General features: G+C 40.5%; 1 protein-coding gene across 8 annotated transcripts; it reads left to right on the forward strand.

Moving 5' to 3' along the window:
- The first annotated feature begins 1485 nt into the window (after positions 1–1485).
- LOC133507673 (prestin-like) lies at positions 1486–22825 on the forward strand. 8 transcript variants are annotated; one of them, XM_061832979.1, is made up of 19 exons: positions 1486–1702; positions 1881–4427; positions 4509–4648; positions 5363–5473; positions 7445–7578; positions 8560–8724; positions 9986–10138; positions 10725–10807; positions 11107–11254; positions 11913–12026; positions 12166–12243; positions 12993–13088; positions 13224–13330; positions 15231–15300; positions 15621–15710; positions 15781–15933; positions 17611–17665; positions 17895–18019; positions 20677–22825. In XM_061832979.1, exons 2-19 carry the CDS (start codon positions 4291–4293, stop codon positions 20803–20805), a joined length of 2088 nt encoding a protein of 695 aa, XP_061688963.1. In that variant the 5' UTR covers positions 1486–1702; positions 1881–4290; the 3' UTR covers positions 20806–22825. The 8 variants fall into 8 exon arrangements, 7 of the variants coding, with proteins under 7 accessions (XP_061688963.1, XP_061688954.1, XP_061688990.1 ...); XM_061832970.1 differs by lacking the exon at positions 20677–22825 and adding an exon at positions 18421–20382; XM_061832990.1 differs by having other exon boundaries at positions 1487–1702; positions 20389–20810.
- The last annotated feature ends 42 nt before the right edge of the window (positions 22826–22867 follow it).

The raw sequence follows: 22867 nt of genomic DNA on the forward strand, positions 1-22867 counted from the left end.
TTAGTGGAATTATGACCAAAAAGTTCCATTTTGGTCTCATCTGACCACAAAACGTTCTCCCATGATTCCTCTGTATCATCCAAATGGTCATTGGCAAACTTAAGACGGGCCTTAACATGTGCTGGTTTAAGCAGGGGAACCTTCCGTGCCATGCATGATTTCAAACCGTGTGAGGTCTTAGTGTATTACCAACCGTCACCTTGGAAATGGTGGTCTCAGCTCTTTACAGGTCATTGGCCGAGTCCTAGTAGTAGTCCTGGGTTGATTCCTCACCTTTCTAAGGATCATTGAGACCCTGCGAGGCGATACTGTATCTTGCAAGGGGCTCCACTCCGATTGCGATTGACCGTCATGTTTAACTTCTTCCATTTTCTAATGATTGCTCCAACAGTGGACCTTTTTTCACCAAGTTGCTTGGCAATTTCTCTGTAGCCCTTTCTAGCCGTGTGGAGTTGTACAATTTTGTCTCTGTCTTTGGACAGTTCTTTGGTGTCGGCCATGTTACAAGTTCAAGACTTACTGATTGTATGGGGTGGACAGGTGTCTTTATGCAGCTAACGACCTCACACGTGCATATGATTCAGGATAATACATGGAGTGGAGGTGGACTTTTAAAGGCGGACTAACAGATCTTTGAGGGTCAGAATTGTAGCTGATAGACAGGTGTTCAAATACTTATTTGCAGCTGTATCACACAAATCATTAAAAAAATCATACATTGTGATTTCTGGATGTTTCCTTTTAGATTTATCTCTCTCACAGTGGCCATGCACCTACGATGAAAATTTCAGACCCCTCCATGATTTCTAAGTGGGAGAAGTTGCAATATAGCAGAGTGTTCAAATACTTATTTTCTTCACTGTAGCAAATGTTTCCCAATCCTTATTTAGCCAAGGCACATATTTTACATGAGAAAAATCTCACGGTATTGATACAGGAGGACATACAGGTTTAGTGTACCTTCTGCCATCAAGTCGTGGAGGGTTTAATAATTGTGGTTGTCCTTTTATGTTGCTGGCATAGATAGAGTAGATGAAAAATACAGGTTATTTGTCATCAATAAATAATCAGTGTATGACCACAGCGTACGTGGTGATCTCTTAACAGTACATTAATGCGGTGAGACTGGCCTGGGCAATTCCTTTAACTAAACACCTGGCTTAAAAAAAACCCAAACACTTCCCAAGTTAGGTGTGCAAAAGAGCGGTATTTACTCATACATGCAATTAAACAGTAAGGACACTTTCTTTTTCGTAATCCAAATGCCAACCTCCAGCAAAAGAACATTGCTTTTAATTGAATGGTCAATTGCAGTCCGTCATGGCCATGCCCCTCATCAGTTCATCTGGGAATAAACCAGGTGAGCCCCAAATAACACACTCATTTCTCTAATAATTAAAGCTACACTGGTAAATATGTGAGGAAATTAAGTACTTCCATTTGGAATCACCCGAACTAGACCCACTTTCATTTTACAGTCAAGCCTCAACTCCCAACAGGAGCTCCCCAGCGTACCAATCCCAGAAAGCACCCTCGGCTCGTGACGGACATCTTCCTCTCCTCTCAGACTCCAAAGTAATACCCTGGAGATCCCAACAACTCCCTGACTCTTCTTTCACATCTCTTCACAAAGCCCCTTCTCCAAAACCGCCACCATCAACCCCTGATCATGGGAATCAGAACAAAGAGTTAACCTTAAAAGGTGCTGTATGTCTCTGAGAAAGACCAGTGAATCTTTTGTTTGGCCATAAATTTTTAGAACCTCACTTGTTCCCTTTGACAAATCACTTGAACTTTACAATAGGAATATTGTAGTGGTATCTTGGCTTTATTGTGCCTTTAAACATTTATTGACACTGGTGCTTTATCTCTCTCATCAGCTGACGGATGCGGAGAATTCACGACACAGTGCATGTCAGCCCAGTCGGTGACACCTCGGCCAAGCCGTCTCCCTGCTATGCGTCCTGTCACCAACCTCAGCTTCTCTCGCAGCTTCACTTTCTCTTTCTTTGAGCTTCCTCTGCACCAGTCGCCTCAGTGGCGTCCTGAACGCATGAGGAACCTTATGCAGCTTTTGAGACAAACACACTACTGAGACAAATCGAGCAATTACAAAAACAATATGTTGTCGCTATGCAAAGCAATTTAAGACGATGATAATATGGGTGGTTTTTATCTTCTATTTCTCAAAACTTCATCACTTTTAGAAACGAGTGGCTTGCTAAAATCTCTTACAACCCTCGAAGGCCAGCGTAATTTGGGTTGTGGCGCATGCAGGAGGTGTCAAAATTGCAGTGCAAGCTAATAACTTAGCTCATTGACACATATAACAAGATTATACAATTTAATCACAAGATATATTGAATTCTAATCCGTTACATTACTAGAAGAATACAGTGTAAATTACAGTTGCTACTGGAAACTTTCATTATCGTAATTTTACTTAGTTAACTTGTAGTTACACATGAAGACAGAAGAACAGACTCCCCCCCCCCCCCCTCATAATGTTGAACTTTTTATTTTTGGAATTGTGCACATTTGTCATTGGATCAATTTGTATTCTCCACATGCAGTACTCGTAAAATGCAAAAAAAAAAAAAGGCTTTTTTTAATTATGGATTTTTGGATGGTGTTTTTGCAGTTTGTCTAAAGAAAAGATTTAATTGTTCCAAATCAATGATGGTTTTAATCCACTTTTTTTTTTTTTCCCCCAAGGAAACATTCAAGGTTGGCAGCACGGTGGATCAGCTGTAAAGTGTTGGCCTCACAGTTTTCAGGTCCAGGGTTAGATCCTGACCCCTGTGTGGAGTTTACATGTTCTCCCCGTGCCTGTGTGGGTTTTTCTCCGGGCACTCCTGTTTCCTCCCACATCCCAAAAGCATGAAACATTAATTGGGCACTCTTAGCATTGAAATGCGCTGGTTTAAGCGGGGGAACCTTCCGTGCTCTTGCGCCGAAGTGTGATAGTAAGTGCGACCGTTTTCTGTCTCTATGTGCCCTGCGATTGGCTGGCAACCAGTTCAAGGGGTACCCCGCCTCCTGCCTGTTGACAGGTGAGATAGGCTCCGGCACTCCCGCGTAATTTGTGAGCATACGATAAGCGGCAAAGAAAATGGATGAATGGACAATCAAGGTTCCTGTTGATACATTCATTCAAAATTAAGAAAAATACTGAAATGTGAATCAAGTGTTTTATTTCTTTGACAATGTCACTGAAATAGTTACATTATCACTATTTTAACAGGATAACTTGTAATTCGTAGCCAGCTACATGTCCAATGTTCAGTAATCTCAGTTTCTCTGAAACGACGGATGTGGGTAGGAAGAATGTGGCTGCGGATATCTGAAATGTTCTTTTTAACTGCGGCAAAACCGAATAACAGATATCTGCATCACATCCGTCGCGGCTGTTGTAAATATTCTTGCAGGGCATTGTGGGACTTGTAGTTTACAGACTGGCTATTTTAGATGTGTCCGTGTTATTGTGTCCCAAATAAAGGGGCATCACATCACATTACAAGTTTTATGTTTCTTATTATTTGAAGACAATGTCGGAAATTAAAACCATTGGTAAAGAACACACTTTCCTCATTTCCGTTACCGCAGGGACACCCAAAAGAATAAAGATGCAGTGGAATTTTATAACTTTTAAACTGTCTTCATCTATTCCGATACTTTACTGTACTTCTGAATTCTGTACCACTTGCCATAGATACTTTCCTGTGCTTCCACACCGTGGGAACATGACTGGATATGTTCTGCTTTTGGGGGTTGTTGTTGTTGTTTTGCATGTTTGTCGCGGGACTCGCCCTCGTGCCACGTCACGGCGCTTTACGCTTGTTTTGATTGCCCTTACTTTTTTTTTTTTTTTTTTTTAAACTGAGTAGCCGTGTTCGGGGGACATTAGTGAGGAAACGTGAGCTTGAAAACCACTCCAAGTGCTTTTGACCATGTGTCGTGTCGTACTAAATCGCATCTTTCCATCCATTTCCAAACGGACCTCAAAAGAGGGTTGCGGAGCGAGAGTACGGAGGTGGTGGCTTTGGAGAAAACTGGGTTGTAAACGCTCTGCAGCGTCCACAGTTCAAGGCTGTTCCCCTCCGGACTCACGTGTAATTTTGTTTGCCTTGCTCGCCTCTCTCACTTTGGCAAGCGAACTCTTGCTGCTATCCCTCAATGAGGTCATCTTTTCTCCCGCTTTCACTTGTGTTGCAAAACCTCGAGCCACAATGAACGTGTGCCCTCAGTGAAAGTGAAAGTCCTCGTTTTTAGCAGTAGTCTCTTTTTCAAATGGAGGACACTGAGCAAAGTAGCCTCGCTGACAACGGGCATCTCGTCGAGCCTCTGAATGAGGCCCAGTTGGACGTCGTTGGCCAGCGAGTAGACAGCTCCAATTCCTTCTCCGAGAGGGTTAAGACGCAATGCCGGTGAGTCAGTGGACAGATACGCTACATGCTTTCAACTAGGGCAAACATCTGAATTTATTTATGTATTTAAACTCCATTCAGGTGTTCTGGCTCCAGGTTAAGGAGCACTCTGCTGGGCTTGTTTCCCATCCTGTCATGGTTGCCCCGCTACTCCATCAGAGAGAGCGCAATTGGAGACCTGGTGTCTGGGCTCAGCGTGGGCGTCATGCATCTGCCACAGGGTGAGCAACCTTCATCCGAGCATTTCTTTTTCGTTAACATAATGTAGAGGCAAAGTGAGGACTGAGGTGGAATCAGTTTTCAGTTCACGTAGGTCAACATGAAATAATTTCAATTTTCAATTGTGGGCAGGGGCGGTTTCTGATATGGGGAGCTGTTAAGGGTGGCATCCGGTGGGGTGGTGACCCACGTGAATCCCCAGCTTCCCCATTGGCAGGTGTCACACACCGGGCACATAGTCATTGGAAGTTTTCCGGAGACATCCCCTGCAGCCTCCGTTGACAATCAACCAAGGGGTCGCCGACAAAGGCCATCGCACAGGGCGCCGTTTGGTTCAGGACCGCCACTGCCTGTAGGTTTTAATTGGCAGAACTTTGTTGACATGATGACTCAGAAAATCAATGTCCACGTATCAAAAGGGCCTATTTTAACACCAAAACATTTCTATAGTAAACGCCAAAAAAATGTTTTCTATTTTTGCTCGCATTACACCACACAAAGACATCCTAAAATTAGTAAATATTTCAAGCTAGTGCAGACGTCATACACATACATAAAGTACGAACATTTTATTTGGACATATCATGATCACATCACTACAAAGTTGTAACTGTTAGACTCCTATGGATATATACGTTATAGCGTTTCTGAGTGGAGACATTTTGCATCCATGTTCTATCACCCAGAAGTCATGTCCCCTTCTTTATCTTACCCAGGTATGGCCAACGCCATGTTGGTCGGGATTCCTCCGGTTTTTGGCCTCTACACGTCTCTCTACCCACTGATCATCTACTTCATATTTGGCACTTCCAGACATCTCTCCTTAGGTGATTGTCATATGAAGAAAAAAAAAGCCAACAAAATATATATCCCCCATTTTCCATGCAGTGCTCCATAGGTATAACCCTCTGGAAATAAAGGAAAAATGATGGATGTTTTAAAATGCCAATTTGGATTAGTAAAAGCCGTGTATTTTCACCAGCGTCCTTCTCAGATGTTGTGCATACACCGGCTAAATTAGTATTTAACGCGTCAACTGTCTTTTTGTGAAATATATTTCCAAAGATGCCTTCGAGATCAACATTTAACCAGATATCGGGAACAACTGTAATAATCCATACGTACAAAGAAAGTAGAACAAATAAAGAACACAAATTAAGTTGTGTCATAATGTAAAATAACACAGGGAAAAAACACCTTGGCAATGACATTTTTCTAGGCCATGAATTGGGATTGAATCAGCTGATACTCATTCGCACTGACATCAATTGCTTTTTGGTTATTGATCAATTTTTGGTGATATCTTGGCATCTCCCTTTCTTCATGTGTTCAGTACTTTTTCCCTATGCCATTTCACATTTTTACACAACTTAAAGCTCCACTGATGTGAAATATGATTTTTAGTATGTTTTTAATTAAAAAAAAAAAAAAAGGCAGCCGAAACGGACGCACCAGTTTTTTTTTTCACCACAAAACATGATTTTGACAGATATGGCTTTTTGTAACTCCCGCCAGGAAAATCCTCTCGAGGGATTTGTTTTGAAGAAGAAGCAGAAAGTGACATTATCAGCAGGAGTGAACTCAGGCAGTCTTGTGTGTTTATTCTAGTTTTACCTGCTGGAAGGTAGCTCTTTGTTTCTTTGTGTTAGCCAAAATGCTGGCTCGCTGTATTGCTGGATATTGTTCGAACACTCGGGAAGATGGATTTACTCTTCATACTTTTAAAAAAGACCCAGTTCGTCTTGAAAAATAGATTGCACAGGTGCAAAGGATGAGAGCTCCTTGGGTTCCAAATGACAGGTAAGTGTGTATAGAGCTACTAAAAAAATAATAGTTGGGGGGAACTAATCCTCTCAGAATCTAACAAAAGATCCGCATATGTAAGTCGGGTGGTAAATGTTTCGATATGCGAGTCAGCGCCACATCCGCCGGTCACTGCTTCAGCCGGGGTGGCTCATTGTGGCGCTGAGCCAGGCTGCTTTACAGCGTTGTCGTCACTCGCGGCTAAGTTCGCCATCTTCGGCGTTCATTGGCGACGGCAGCGTTGTTCATCCGTTGGTGTTGTTCATTGGGTGCGATTCCAGTCAGCAGTGAACATCGCCACCGATGGCGATGAACAACGCCGTAAAGCGGTCTGGCTCGGCGCAGTGATGAGCCACCCCGGCTGAAGTTGTAATGAGTTCGTCGATGGCGCCTGGGCCGCGGCCTTGTTGTCGCCCGCGGCTGAGTACGCCACATACTGTCAAGGAGTCGGAAAAATCCAAAAATCTCTGTTGTTCCTCTCCCATAGCAGGTGCCACTACGTGTTTTCATTGGGGAATGTCCCAGTATGAGATCTGCTGATGACGTTCCAGGCAATATGGCTACCACTATCACTGTCGAGTGAGACTTCCACAATTTTGCTTATGGATGACACGCTCTCCACTCGCATTTATTTTTTCGTGTAGACATTGAAGTAAATAATTTTATATGTATTTTTTATGACAATATCTATTTTAGAATGTTTACAGGCATGTCACTTGGGCTTTAAATTTCTGATCTTATTTGCTTTACTTTCTTTTTATGTGTGGATTACTTGGGTTGTTCCCAACATCTGGTGAAATTTTCAGTTCAATAGCAACTTTGCACATATATTTAGTGATAGAAATTCTTATTTCAGATGCTATAAGTGTGATGTCATTACACCAGCACGACTGAAAAATGTATAACTTTTGACATTGGAAACAACAGCAACAACAAAAAAATACTAGAAAATAAGAAAATACTAGAAAATACCAAATTGTTCTGTGTTGTTTCAGGAACTTTTGCTGTCCTGGCCATCATGATTGGGTCTGTCCCAGCCATTGCGGAGTTGCCTAGCAATGGTGCAGATGTGGTGGCTGCTAAAGTAAACATAGTTGCCCAACTTACCTTGCTCTGTGGTCTCATTCAGGTACAAATAGACACACACAACACCCACATACATGCATTAATTATACAAAATGTCACATCCCTTGTGTAACACACATGGTCCTTTTGAGATTCATTGTTTCAAATTCTGTCGCACTCACACAGACACACGCACTTTAAAACCATTCTTTTTAACTAATGTTATTCTGTAAGCAGCTCATACGAAATGCTGGTTCGAAAACCACTACCAGTTTGAAGGTGTGTGGCGTGATTAGGATTCCCACATAGTTTCTAGGCAGGACAGGCCCTGCTCTTAAGATTACTACTATAATTGACTGCTGTATCTCTGTAGAACATGCCCTACTGCTTCCAGATGGAAAAATAAGTATGTGACTTAAAGTGTGGCAGGTTGAATATTTTTTTCCACTAACCCTAACCCACCTTAATCCTCACCTTGACCCATCCTTAACCACTTGAAGTCCCAACCCTAGCCCCAAACCTAACCATAGCAGACATCTTTGTTTTGATTTCTTACAAATGTGATACGTATTTGGGATTGTTTTATTGTTACATCTGCGGAGCCTGCCTGGCCTCTTGCAACGCAGGAGCCAATCATGTTGCAGCAGTGAGTGTCCAACACACACTGCCAACCAGTCCAGGGACTTTGAGTTCTTGGTAGCAGGAGCTCTTCATAGCATTAGGTCCTTCTTGTGGATTGTGTTTCCATCACACTTATTTGTTCAGGATAGTTTAAGCAAATGAGGCTGATGTTACTCGTTAATGACAATTACTGGTCCTACATTTACAACCCAAACTGAAAAAGTTTGGCAGCGCAAAAGTTCCTTGTAGATCTCAGAAGACCCTAACCGCAAGGAGGAACCAAATAATCCAAGGGGAGCCTCCCGTACTTTGGTAGTTTTTTTTATGTGTATCAGCATAGCTCGAGAAGTTCCTGTGCCGGGAAAACCCCTCATTTGTGTGTCTGTCTCTGCCCGTGTGCGTCTGTGTGTGTGCACTCGTCCAGCTACTTTTGTATCTGCTGCGGTGCGGGGCCGTGTGCCGCTGGTTGTCTGATCCCCTCATCAGGGGCTACACAACAGGTGCTGGCCTGCATGTGGTCGTCCTGCAGCTCCCCCTCATGACTGGAGTCTTCGCACAGAGACACACTGGACTGATGGCTTCCGCCTGGGTCAGTTGTGAAACATAGTTTCTCTCTCTCTCTCTCTCTCTCTCTCAAAGACACATGCATAGGATGCGTTTTAAAATATGCGTCTGGGGACACGAAATTAATATGCTTCCTTACTAAATTTTCCTTGTCTCAGACGCGGGATACATGTCTAACAGGATAACCGTATTATTATGTTACTCATTACTCATTTATTTTTCGGTTATTCTTATAAGTTACATTTAAAATTGAGTTTTTACTACTACTTGAATAATTAAATTTTCAAATAAATGAATAATCCTGTTAATCACAATGTCACTATCCATCAAAATAATATTTTTTTTCTCTAACCACCCAGCCCTGTAGTGCTCCCTGCCCCCTTCATTCACCCAAGAGCTGCGACCCAAACAAAAATGTTGAATATTATAACTAAGTGCCCTAACCATAAATAAATTGAAACATTTACAGGTTATCTATACAATTGGTTTTGGCAGTGATTGGGAGATCTCATCCCTGGATTATCAATACAGGATCGCCATCTTAAAAGCCTGATCAGAACACCTCTAAAATTAACCATCTCCAGTGTGCATAACATCAGTCCACAATATAATGCACTTTTAGAGTGGAATGTCAGTGCTAAGTACATATTTTAAAGGTCACATATTTTGGCTATTTATACCATCACATGGTGACCGAGTCTGAAAGTGTCCTTTTCACTTTTGTCATAAAAGTGTCCAGGAAAGGCCCCTCTGACAGCAATAGCCGAATCCGTTCCATGTCCCCCCCACCCTTCAAAAAAAACCCATTCAAAATACATAATGTAAAGAATAATAACAATTGTGTTCATTTACCTTTGGGGCTGGGCAAGTGGGAAGTGAAAGGCATCGTGGGGGACGGAGGAGGAAGCAAACGTTTGACAGCCGAGAGAAAACATAAGTACAGTGAAGAAAATAAGTATTTGAACACCTTGCTATATTGCAAGTTCTCACACTTAGAAATCATGGAGGGATCAGAAATTTTCATCGTAGGTGCATGTCCACTGTGAAAGAGATAATCTAAAAACATGAAACGATGAAATTTTCAGACCCCTCCATGATTTCTAAGTGGGAGAACTTGCAATATAGCAGGGTGTTAAAATACTGTATGAATGTACGCAGGCATGCACCTTAATTCCACTAAAGTTCCTTGGGGCGCATGCTGAAGAAAGATGGAAAAACTCACAGAAAATTTGTTAAATGTGTTAACTTGGCATTAAAACATCTTTAGTTTTATTCTCCTCTCCCAGACATTACATGATGTCCTTTATGGGATAACCAGCGTGATACCAGGAACTCTGTCAGTCTCTGTGGTTTCCATGGTGATACTCATTGTGGGCAAGGTGCTGAATCAACATTTTAAAAGCAAGCTCCCAGTGGCCATACCTTGGGAAGCTATACTGGTGAGTGACACCCGGACACCTGTGGAAGAAAGCCCCAATGACAAACTCTTCAATTAATTGCAAAACTACACTACAGTAGTAGTTCATATGAATATATATATATATTTTTTTTTTACAAAAAGGTGAAAGAAATGCTAATCCTCTCTTCAAATGGCATTTAAAAAAAAAATTCTCCACCATACTTGCTATCTTAGTGGGTCTAAGTATATATGTTCCAATTGCTTATGGAAATTAGGATTTAAATATTGCAATTCAGTGCATGCTGGCTACTTTTGGAAAGCTTCCCCCAGGATGGATTTTTGGTTTTCCAATCCTGCTTATGTTGAGTCATGTTTGCTTTGTAACGCTAATGTTATACAGCACTTCAGTTCATATTGTTTAAAAATATTGAAATGCGTGTTGAAAATGTAAATAAGTAATATAAACATATGTAATTTTTTTTTTATTATTATTTATGCAGTTTTAAACCCAAGCTTAGTGAGAAGGCTGACTTTGTTTTTATGTTTCTTTCATGTGATGAGCTGCTTGAGTGTGCAAAGCTAATGAAGTGTTTTTTTCTTTTATTTTATTTTTTAATTGCCTAAAGATTGTCCTGGCTACTGTGGTATCGGCGAAGATGGACTTGGCTGGACAACACAAAGTCCAGGTGGTCGGAGACATTCCCTCTGGGTCAGTGGAATTTTCTCGGGCATTTCTCCGCCTTTGCTTCTGTTTTCAGTTCAACGTGCATTATTTCGAATACCACATGCTAATGCCATTATTATTTTGAATTGCCATGAACCACGTAATTTTTATGAATAGAGGCTAATGTTGGCTGAGCCATATTTCATATCGTTTTCTCATAATGAGAACCTCAACATTTTAGTCATCTTCTAATATCCCATTTAATAATAGAGTATTGTTGTTTGGAAAAAAATCTCTGTATTTGTCACAGCTGGGTATTTTCTATCATCTCGCCTCTGCTGCAGCCTGTCGTCCCCCATCCTCCCCTCTCTCTCCTTGGTCAGAGAACTGTTCATTCCGGCCTTGTCGGTCGCTCTGGTGGGGTTCAGTTTCCTCTCAACGATGGGCTCAGTGTTTGCCCACAAACATGGCTACCACTTCGACTCCAGTCAGGTACAGTGTTTCAAACCCAGCTCTTCAAACACTTAACATTTAGTTTTTACTAAGGTGCTTTTGACAATATCCTCTCAAATGTTCCTTTGTCGAACCATTTAAATTTCGAGGATCCACTATTATGTAATTTTAGAGGTCACACTACCGTAACCTGAACATAAATCAGAATGTCCACAAGCTTTATACATTGTCAATCTTACATACAGTAATTAATTAATTTTTTGACTTTTTTCATGCCCAACAGAAACCCTTTTCTCACTTAGGGTAATTTTATCTTTTATGAGAAAAAAAAAAAAAAAAAAAAAAAATATATATATATATATATATATATAACACACACACACACACACACACCACACACACACACACACACACACACACACCTGTGGAGGCCATATATCTCAGTGGTTAGAGAGTTGGTTTGGTAAACCAGGGGTCGTAAGTTCACATCCCACTGGGTCCTCCACTCCCCGAGAGGGGTTCTGTCAGGAAGAGCATCTTGTGTAAAAACTGTGCCAAACAAATATGAGCGTTTCGCTGTAGCGACCCCTAATAGGACAAGCCAAAAGAAACTTACTTACGATGAGAAATATTTATCTGTACTGTGCGTGCGTGTGTGTGTGTGTGTGTGTGTGTGTGTGTGTGTGTGTGTGCTTAGGACCTGCTGGCTCTGGGTTTGTGTAACTTCATAGGATCCTTGTTCCAGTGTTTTGCTGTCAGCTGCTCCTTCTCACGCAGTATGGTTCAGGACAGCATCGGTGTCAAATCACAGGTATTGTGTTGAAAGGGCAACATGATATACAGTATTGTAGTTTTGCTGATTCTCATTCCACCACAGAGCTTTCTTTAAATCCAAATCTGTGTTTTTTTTCCTTCCCATTGTTCATTAGCACTTTTATTTTGTTGTGCAGATGTCAGGCTTGGTGTCAGCCCTGATGATTTTAAGCATTTTGCTGAAGATTGGTCATCTTTTTGAGCAGCTGCCAAAGGTAAAATGTAATATCAGTTGTCTTGTTTTGTTAAAGAGATCACTGCAGCCAAAGTAACTCGACACCTCCCCCTCTGGTTGTTGACGCTCACTGACTGCTCATTGAACCCGATAACTTTTCCGTTTGTTGAATAAGGAGGCTTTTTTGGTCAAGGATTCACAAGATTGCCAGCCATAACTCTTTGACAAATTCAAGGTAAAAACAAACTACACTAACGCTGTCTTTTGAAAGTAACTTTAAAATCAGCTACAATAGTTAATGTGTCTACATGTTGAAATAAATACGACACACTTCAGTCCATTTCCACTCTGACAAAAAACAGAGCAGAGAAGTAGCTTCTTATTTTCTGAGAAATTAGTGCTTTGACTGTCTGATTCAAGCTGATCTTTAGTATTCAGTATGCCTCCTCCCTTATGCCAAGTCATCTGGGATAGACCCCAGTTACACATGACCCAAATTAGAATATAATATTTATCTGATCCATTAAGATGACGTAAATGAGTTCAAGGTGACTACTGGAAATGTCCTGGACAGATTCAGACATTCAGATCACATGCACCTTCACCAATCTCTTCTCTATTCTTTGAGGAATCACGCACTTCTGACCCTGAACAGGGTAAGCATGAGAAAACAGATGAATTGAAGGAATTGTTACATAACCAGCCAATGCTCATTCGTCACTATGCACAAGGCTTGTGAAGCAATGGCAAAGTATCCATAAATGAATGCAAACTTATTGTGTGTTCCAGGCAGTGTTAGCAGTGGTCATTGTGGTGAACCTGCAGGGGTTACTGGGTCAATTTAAAGATGTTGTTCTATTATGGAAGTCTGATAGATATGATCTGGTAGTGCACACACACACACACGCACACGCATACTAGCATACACACATTCACTCCAATTGATTATCATTAGACTAGTTACCCAAACCTTCTTGGCCATGAACCTTTCCATTCTGCTCTGGTATCTTTCTCCTTCAGCTCGTGTGGGTGGCATCACTGATTTCAACCCTAGTCCTAAACTTGGATTTAGGTCTGGCAGTGGCTATTGCCATCTCTCTGCTTATGCTCATCTATAGAACACAACGGTCAGTGCTTTTTTTCTACCACTACAGCGGTAGAGCACTATTTGCTTGAAATGCATTGTCTGATGTCAACTATTAACTCATATGCACACTGTCCACTTTCAAATATAAGTGTGGAGTTTAATTCATTTGTAGCATCCATCCATCCATTTTTTTGAGCCCCTTATCCTTACAAGGGCCGCAGGAGTGCTAGAGCCAATCCCAGCTATCTTCAGGCCTCAGGCAGGGTACACCCTGAACTGGTTGCCAGCCAATTGCAGGGCACATATTAGAACTCAATGAAAACAGATAAAATAAAATAAATAAACTAACAACTATTCACACTCACAATCACACCTACAGACAATTTAAAGTCTTTAATCAACCTACCATGCATGTTTTGGGGATGTGGGAGGAAACCGGAGTGTCTGGAGAAAAAACACACAGGCACTTTTGTCATTTGGAGTATTGTCATGTCATTGACCACAAAAATATAACTTCATATGTTTCTTACATTATATAATTGTGTGGAACAGGCTGAAATGGAAACATGACTATAATTTCTCGTGTATAACGCACACCCATGTGTAATACACACCCTAAAGTTGACCTCAAATTTCTGGAAAGCCCTTCTACCTTTGTGTAATGCATTTTTACAATGGAAGATTTTGGTTCTATCCAGATGATCAATATTATGTGTATTTTGTTTATTTTTTTCAAAGAATTATTTTGACATTGCCTGCACGGTGCTAAACTGGTTAGCACATCTGCTTAGCAGTTCAATGGACCGGGGATCATATCTCGGCCCTGACTGTGTGGAGTTTCAATGTTCTCCTCCTGTGCCTGCGTGGGTTTTCTCCAAACACTCCGGTTTCCTCCCATATCACAAAAACATGTATGGTAGGTTGATTGAACACTCTAAATTGTCCATAGGTGTGAGAACAAATGGTTGTTTGTTTCTATGTGCCCTGCGATTGGCTGGGAACCAGTTCAGGGTGCACGAAAATTAGCTGGAAAAGGCTCCAGCACTCTTGTGACCCTTGTGAGTATAAGCGGCTCAGAAAATCAATGGATGTTCTGAAATTAAGCACTTTATTTGAACACGCAATGCTTTTTTCATTTACTTGCCCTCATTTTGAAATTCACAGCCCTACATTTATTGAGTAAATGAGAAAACACAGTTAAGCTCATATGGTGACGTCATATGTCATATAACTAGAGAGGCCCCATAGCTCAGTGGTTCGAGCATTGGTTTGGTAAACTAGGGGTCGTGAGTTCGTATCTCACCGGGGCCTCAACTCCTCAAGTGGGGTTGTGTCAGGAAGGGCATCCGGCGTAAAAACTGTGCCAAACAAATATGAGCATTCATCTGAGACAACAGGACAAGCAGAAAAATACTTACTATATGTCAAATAATTACCCAGACAGAATTTGTAAGATGGATTGAATTCTTTAAAGAAAACATGAAGGGCCAGGCGAAACACAATTTTAATTTAATGGGATTCGAATTAAACTGTCAAGCATTTCAGAAAAGCATTATCATCAAACAAAACATATCCATAAAGAAATTATTAATGGGTGCTGTTGAGTCATCAGTCATTTAAAAAAATAAAATAAAATACACAAATCGTGCCTGTGTATGTAAAATTATGAGCACCACTGTACATATATGCAGTCATATGTACATCTGACATATTGGAATGAAAGTGTCATTTTTTGAGTGAATCTCTGGCTTTAAAAAACATTTATTTTAGAATTTGCTAAACAATATATTAAATATTTTATACTTTACTCTCAGAATAGATGATTGGTGGAAAACCTTGTTATCTGCCTTGTCTTCTCTCCATTTGGCTGTGTAGCTGTCCGTCATGTTGCCGTGATACATTTTTCCCTCATGTGTCTCTCATGTGTCCTTATCTTCCAGTTTCACCATTGCAGTGTTAGGTCACGTTCCTGGCACAGATTGTTACAGAGATGTGCAGCTCTACTCTGAGGTGTTTCACAGTTTTATTCATACCCACCTTTTTAATGTAGCAGCAGTTGTACCAATGAACAATTTGGCCTTTGTTCTTCACTTGACTGGACACCATCCGAACCAGTCCAGAAAAAGGCAAGGGATAAAAATACCATAAATCAATATAAAACCCTATCAGAATGTTTGGATCAACACATGGGTGCTTAAAATTTCATAAGGTACATCCATATTACTGTATGTTGGCTCAAGGTTTCCGTCCCTGTTTTATAAGCAGGAACGTGTTCCCTTGTTTGTTTGTTTGTTTTTTATTTAAGTGATTAATGTGTGTATTTTTCACAGGCAAAGATGGTTCCCGGAGTTACCATAGCCTGTTGTCCCTGTCCAATTTATTTTGCTAACTCTGAACTGGTCTTCACTGAGATCACACAGGTGGAATACACACACAAACAAACACGTGATTATGGATTTGTCTCCGACTCTTCGTTTCTCTCTTCTTCAGCTCGTGAGTCGTGCTCAGAAAGAGAATCCAGCAAGAGTCCGAACCTCTGTGTTGTCCTCCTCCGTCCAGTTACTGACAGACAGCCATTGCTTGATTCTGGATCTCAGCTCGGTCAACTTCATGGACTCTATGGGCATGAAAGCACTTTGCAAGGTGATTAATTAATTCTCTCTCTCTTTATTGTGTGGTCAAAACTCAATTTACAACAAATCAAGACATTTGTGAAAGCCTATAACCAAGATTTAAAGAGCACTAATACGTAGGTTCTCACAAATTCTCACAAAATATGTGATACTCGTAGGTTCTTCGGCTTCAAACATGTCAAACAGTGTTTATGAGTGGTGGAGTGTAATTAAAGCATATACTATTAGTTTTGGGAAATTAGTAGCGATTTCACCTTCAAATTGGCACAATAAGTAGTTTTTTAATTCAAATTATGGACAAACACATATACATAAATTTTCTGAGCCGCTTATCTTCACAAGGGTGGTGGGAGTACTGCCGCCTATCCCAACTATCTTTGGGAGAGAGGCATGGTACACCCTGAACTGGTCACCAGCTAATCGCAGGGCACATATAAAGAAAGAGCCATTTGCACACGCATTCACACCTATGGGCAATTTAAAGTCTTCAATTAACCAACCATGCATGTTTTTGGGGCCTAAGAGGAAACCAGAGTCCCCGGAGAAAACACACACAGGGAGAACAAAGAAACTCCACACAGATGAAACCAGATTTAAACCCGTATTCCTGATAACTTTGAGCCAGATGGATTCACCAGTTGGTCAACATGCCACTCTGACATGGACGCCTTTATATAAAAAAAGTTCTGTCTACTCCAATCAACTGAATCAAATTTAACAAACTAATTTAATGAAAATACATTTTGAGCTAACTAAAGTGGAATATGGTATTAGCCTAATGTAAAAAGAACTAAAATATATATATAATAATTTCTAACATCTAAAATGGTGAAAAAGAAGAAAAAAAAATAGCAAAGCAAAAAAAAATGGAACATTTCTGTGTGCGTACGTGGGTGCGTGTCGGAATTGGGAATAATAAAGTACAAACAAAATCGTTGCTGCACTGGAGGAAATACTGGAAATGAGCCACAACCTCCAGATATCACTAACCTCAGCCCTAGAGTAGTAAAAAGAGTTCTCACTCCTGATCCAGGATACAAAAAATCTGGAGCTCTGAGCAAGAACCAGTAAAACCTCCCTGACTGATATACATTTTAATCTCCCAGGATGCAAAGATTTTGTAAATAATATTAATAATTCCTGTTTATCCTCTTCAAGGCTAGTTAATTGCAAAGCATAAAAATAATCCTCAACTCATATTTAATTCACAAACAAAGCACTTTGTATTCACCAGAAAACATTCTTTGTATCCTTTTGAATGTCAAATTTAGAAAAGAGACGGGGGTAACGTTTTTGTTATTTAATTAAAATGTTGATTTAATCTTGGTGAGTGGTATCCAAGTGGTTAGTACTTCAAAGTGGACCACAACATCATTATTGTTCTCCCTTTTCAGAAAACGCTCATTACTCATTGTGGAGACTAAGCGAAATGTCCAGCAACAACAAATGATCTGATAAGGAACATACAGTATGATGAAACCCATTTTGAATTGTATGCAGTTTTGCATTCCATAGGTTATGAGGAATTGAATAATCAGCCTTACTGGTACAACCTTATCACCTTTTTGATCTCACTGATAAGCAAAATAACATTTACAAATAACTCACCGTTTGTGGCAGATTTTGGTTGAAATAAAATGTATTCACATTCCATGCTCAGAAAGCTCCCTATTTGTGTGTTCAACAGCTTGTGGAGAACTTTGAAGCCCAGAGTATCCGTGTTTTTCTGGCCTCTTGCCCCGGTCAGTTTTATTGTATGTATCTTTTTCACTCTTTCATTGTTCCACATGCTCAAGCATGCACAGCCTCAGTTTGGACAAAAACAAATGCAGGCACTGCTAATGTGTACATGATTACCCCCCGAATAAGTGTCTTTCATGTGATCTTAACAGTATCTATGAATGTTATTATTGATTGTGGGTCAAAAATGCAAGCATAAAGTGAAACTGGGAGTGTACTTTGTGTCACTAGAGAGCCTTTTATCCCAGCTTCGATATCAGGGATGCATACCTCAAAGTCTGCCCAGGTCCTCTGTCTTTCCATCCGTCTATCACGCCATTCGTCAGTATATCAGCACCCTGCCTGTCCTTCTTGAGGTATGTTTCATCAGATTTTGAAGTGTAGTTCATAGACAATAAGAATTGTGTGTTGTGAATGCTTCGGAGCACATGATGACAGTGCAGGTTAATACATAACAGCATATTGTGTCATTGTTTGTGTATTTTCTGCTTTACCTATCCATTCATTATTCAGTGTTTGGGCTTACTGCTGAAAAATTCCAATATTTGGAAATCATTACTTCACTGTTGAAACCCTCAACAGTGAAAAGCCACACATTGTTCTCTTGAAATAATAAAAAAAAAAATAAACAAATAAAATACTACTAATACTAGTAACTATGAATGCAGAACAACTGCAAAAGAATATGACACGCAAAAGCACTATGTATCTGAACAATTCATTCATTCGTTCATTTTCCGATTTTCCTTATCATCAGGAGGGTCGTGAGTGTGCTGGAGCCAATCCCAGCTGTGAATGGCCAGGAGGCGGGGTACACCTTGAAATGGTTGCCAGCCTATCGCAGGGCACATGGAGACAGAAAACAGTCGCACTAACAATCACGCCTTGGGGCAATTTAGAGTCTCCAATTAATGTTGCATGTCTTTGGGATGTGGGAGGAAACCGGAGTGCCAGGAGAAAACCTACACAGGCACGGGGAGAACATGCAACCTCCATATAGGGAGGACCGGGATTGAACCCAGGTCCTCAGAACTGTGAGGCCAACACTTTCCAGCTGCACCACTGTTCCGCCGGATTTAAAATATGTCCCCTTTAATAACGCCCCTTTAATTTACAGTCAATACTTCTTCTTTTCCTTTCGGCTTGTCCCATCAGGGGTCGCCACAGGGTGTCATCTTTTTCAATCTAAGCCTATCTCGTGCATCTTCCTCTCTAACACCCACTGTCCTCATGTCTTCCCTCACAACATCCACAACCTTTTCTTTGGTCTTCCTCTCGCTCTTTTGCCTGGCAGCTCCATCCTCAGCACCCTTCTACCAATATACTCACTCGCTCACCTCTGGACGTGTCCAAACCATCGAAGTCTGCTCTCTCGAACCTTGTCTCCAAAACATCCAACTTTGACTGTCCCTCTAATGAGCGCATTTCTAATCCTATCCAACCTGTTGAATCCTAGCGAGAACCTCAACAACTTCACTTCTGCCATCTCCAGTTCTGTTTCCTGTTGTCTCTTCAGTGCCACTGTCTCTAATCCGTACATCATGGCCGGCCTCACCACTGTTTTATACACTTTGCCCTTCATCCCAGCAGAGACTCACCATTGCTATGGATTGTTGACCCTAATTTATTTGAAGTCGTCCACCCTCGCTATCTCTTCTGCCTGTAGCCTCACTCTTCCCCCTCCACTTTTCTCATTCACGCACATATATTCTGTTTTACTTCGGCTAATCTTCATTCCTCACCTTTCCAGTGCGTGTCTCCATCTTTCTAATTGTTCCTTCGCCTGCTCCCTGCTTTCACTGCATATCACAATATCATCTGCGAACATCATGGTCCAAGGGGATTCCAGTCTAACCTCATCTGTCAGCCTATCCATTACTACTGCAAACAGGAAGGGGCTCAGCAGGGATCCTTGATGCAGTCCCACTTCTACCTTCAATTCTTCTGACACACCTACGGCACATCTCACCGCTGTTCTGCTGCACTCATATATGTCCTGTACTATTCTAACATATTTCTCCGGCACACCAGACTTACTCATGCAGTACCACAGTTCCTCTCTTGGTACTCTGTCATGGGCTTTCTCTAGGTCTACAAAGACACATTGCAGCGCCTTCTGACCTTCTCTGTACTTTTCCATGAACATCATCAAGGCAAATAATACTGTGGTCCTCTTTCTAGGCATGAAACCATAGTGTTGCTCGCAGATACTCACTTCTGACCTGAGTCTAGCATTCACTACTCTTTCCCATAACTTCATTGTGTGGCTCATCATCTTTATTCCTCTGTAGTTTCCACAGCTCTGAACATCGCATTTGTTCTTAAAAATGGGAACTAGCACACTATTCTTCCATTCTTCTGGCATCTTCTAGCCCACTCCACTCGTATTCTATTGAATAAGTTGGTCAAAAACTCCACAGCCACCTCCCCAAATTGCTTCCATACCTCCACTGATATGTCATCAGGACCAACTGTCTTTTCATTTTTCATCCTGTTCAGTGCCTTTCTAACTTCTCCCTTACTAATCATTGCCACTTCCTGGTCATTCACAATTTACAGTAAATACTTGTCTTTATGCGAACTACACAAGAACATCATCTCATTTAGGGAAGGAGTATATTATCTACAAGTGTGGTTAGCTGAGGAAAATTGTTGTCCATTGATTTTTGCAAACCAGTGATTTTATTCTGAATATGTTTTGATCTTTGGATTTTTCTCTTCTCAGGAATTTTCCTCAGGTGCAAGATAAAGTTGAATGTGTAACTTGGACTCCTCCATGCTCACAACCTTTAATCAGTACAGCCAAATTCTAATAATTTAAAAAAATAAAACAACTTTAAAAAAGCAACATAACAGATGTTATGATTTAAAGGGGAAAAACTAGTCACATTTCTGAAACCTTGAGGTAGAATAAAATGAATATGTGCCTGTGTTTCGGTGTGAAAATTCAATCTCCGCTCAAAGTCTAACCAGTAAACACTGACCGCAGTATAATGTGACTTTGTTTACACAGTTCACCCAAATAAAATGGAAATCCAAGATGATAAAAGACATAAGATTGTTAAGAGATGCTACTGCATGCTCCAGAAATAAGTCCTCATCATCATCATCATCAACTGGAGAGTGGCGAGAAACAAAATGACTCCAACAGCTCAAGGATTGATGATGAAAACGAGAAGAAATCTGTTTCAGCGTCGCTTCCAAGTGGTCTATAGTGACTTGCAAGGAGCTGTAGGGACTCTGGCAAATACTTTCCAAATGCTGTCTGACAAGAATTAATTTTTGTCTTTCAAGGTGATAAAGCTTGGAATTATAGGGACAATTTTGAAGCAGAGTGTTGCAAAAAATTATTTCCAAATTCTTGTGGAAAATGACAAACACAATCCATCCTGAGATGCTGGTCAAACTCCGATTTGCTCTGAAACAAAATGTTTGTTCGTTCCAGATTCAAACTTTTGGCATTATACAATCTGTACCATCTGTGCAGGTAATAAAACAAAAGTGTAACTTAACTGGTGTTAATACATTACTTTAAAGCATATCTTAATTGATTGAGATGGGGGCATAACAACAGCTGCATTTAAACCTTCTGGCAAATTAAACAAAGAGGCTTATACGTTGTATATTCAAAACGGTCCCATAACACTGCCTTCCTCTAATATAATGCCAACAAATGTATTACCCCATTGGCAGACTAACGGATTGTATTGATAGTTGCAGTGTGACAGTCCTTTAATAAACAGCTTTTGTACATAAACAGTGCATCAACACACAGATAATAAAACAATACGCAGATGTTTTCTTTATCCTCTACATAAAATGATTATTATTGCAATTTACAAAATCCCTGTAACTGTGAAGGTTTTCTTTGTGTCTTCATCTTATTCTGCCCCAGGTGGTTAAATTACATACACCCAAAGGAGAGGCAGTGAATTAATCATGATGCGCATTTTTTTTCAACATTCAAGCTTTCTGTTATTACTGTGATAGACTGTTGTAGCGAGCAATTTTACTTATTAAAAATCACATGACAAACTTTTTGTTTTCTTTGTTTGTTTTGTTGGGGAGGGGATTTGGGACAAGTTCATGGTATTTCCGTTTAGTTTAACAAGGATAGTTGATTTAAGATGTGAGTGTTTTGATTTCCAAGTATGGCCACGGAACAAATTTAACGCCTATCTAAAGTCACATCTGTGGAAAGACTGATTGTACAGTACCGTGTCACTTTGCTTAAAAAATTCAGGTACAATCTATGATGATCATGGCCGAAATATGTAAAACATGCAGGAATTTTTAAGTATTTGGACACTAATTGACCCCAGTATGATTAAACAATTTCAATATGTCTTCTGGAAAATGAACAATTCAATAACACATCTTAAGTGAGGGTGTGAGAAGACAGTTCTCCGAACAACATTTTTTTTTTTTTTTTTTTTGACTGAGTGTTATTGTTTCTCCTGCCCGGTTCTTTATCTGTTTTGATAGTAATCCAGTTGGCATCATGTTTTCGACCGTGTGGTGTAATCATTGGACAAGATCAACCCTTACTCCACTCCAATGGCTCACTAATCTAATCTCTCTCGGATACAAGATATGACGAGAGCTCAGTGAGTCAAAAGAGGGAATTTAACTGTGGTCAGCTATTTCTTCTGACAAAGAAAAATTCAGTGAAGAGCTGCCCTGTTTGGAGCGGATGGAAAACTCTTCAACCAATTACATTTAAAGCCCGCAGCCTGAATTGCACACAGGAAGGATTCATTTGTCATGAAGTGTACATTCAGTCTTAGGACCTAACAAACTATTTTACTTAGTTGGAGGAGTTCAACATAGGTCCACATCATCTGGCAAAGGAAAAATAACCTGAGGACTCCACTTAAACCCAGTACAAACACTTTGGGATTTGTTTTCAATTTTTGGACACATCAGGAAAATACAAGGTAATAACTTGCTGCATATACCCTGTTTGTATTATAAATGAAACAATAATCTCTGTTTTAAGGAATATTGATCCAACGGGTCTTGTGAGCCTTCTTTGTTGTTATGGCAAAGAGGAGAGAGCCAGATGGGAGGATCCACAAGGAGGAACTGGACGAAGGATTTGTGGAGAAACGCGCTCAGAATTTGCCATCAAAATCTTCTGTATGTTACAAGGTCACAAATTCACTCAGGTAAACTTCAATTAATCGACATCCATTGATATTAGG

Source organism: Syngnathoides biaculeatus, chromosome 2 (genome assembly GCF_019802595.1).
Source record: "Syngnathoides biaculeatus isolate LvHL_M chromosome 2, ASM1980259v1, whole genome shotgun sequence".
NCBI lineage: Eukaryota > Metazoa > Chordata > Actinopteri > Syngnathiformes > Syngnathidae > Syngnathoides > Syngnathoides biaculeatus.

Coding starts and splice junctions, on each gene's coding strand:
- LOC133507673 (XM_061832970.1), top strand. CDS start 4,291: ATGGAGGACACTGAGCAAAGTAGCCTCGCTGACAACGGGCATCTCGTC. Junction 12,027..12,165: donor GCATCGGTGTCAAATCACAG/GTATTGTGTTGA, acceptor TTTGTTGTGCAG/ATGTCAGGCTTGGTGTCAGC. Junction 18,020..18,420: donor CCCTGCCTGTCCTTCTTGAG/GTATGTTTCATC, acceptor CCTTATCATCAG/GAGGGTCGTGAGTGTGCTGG.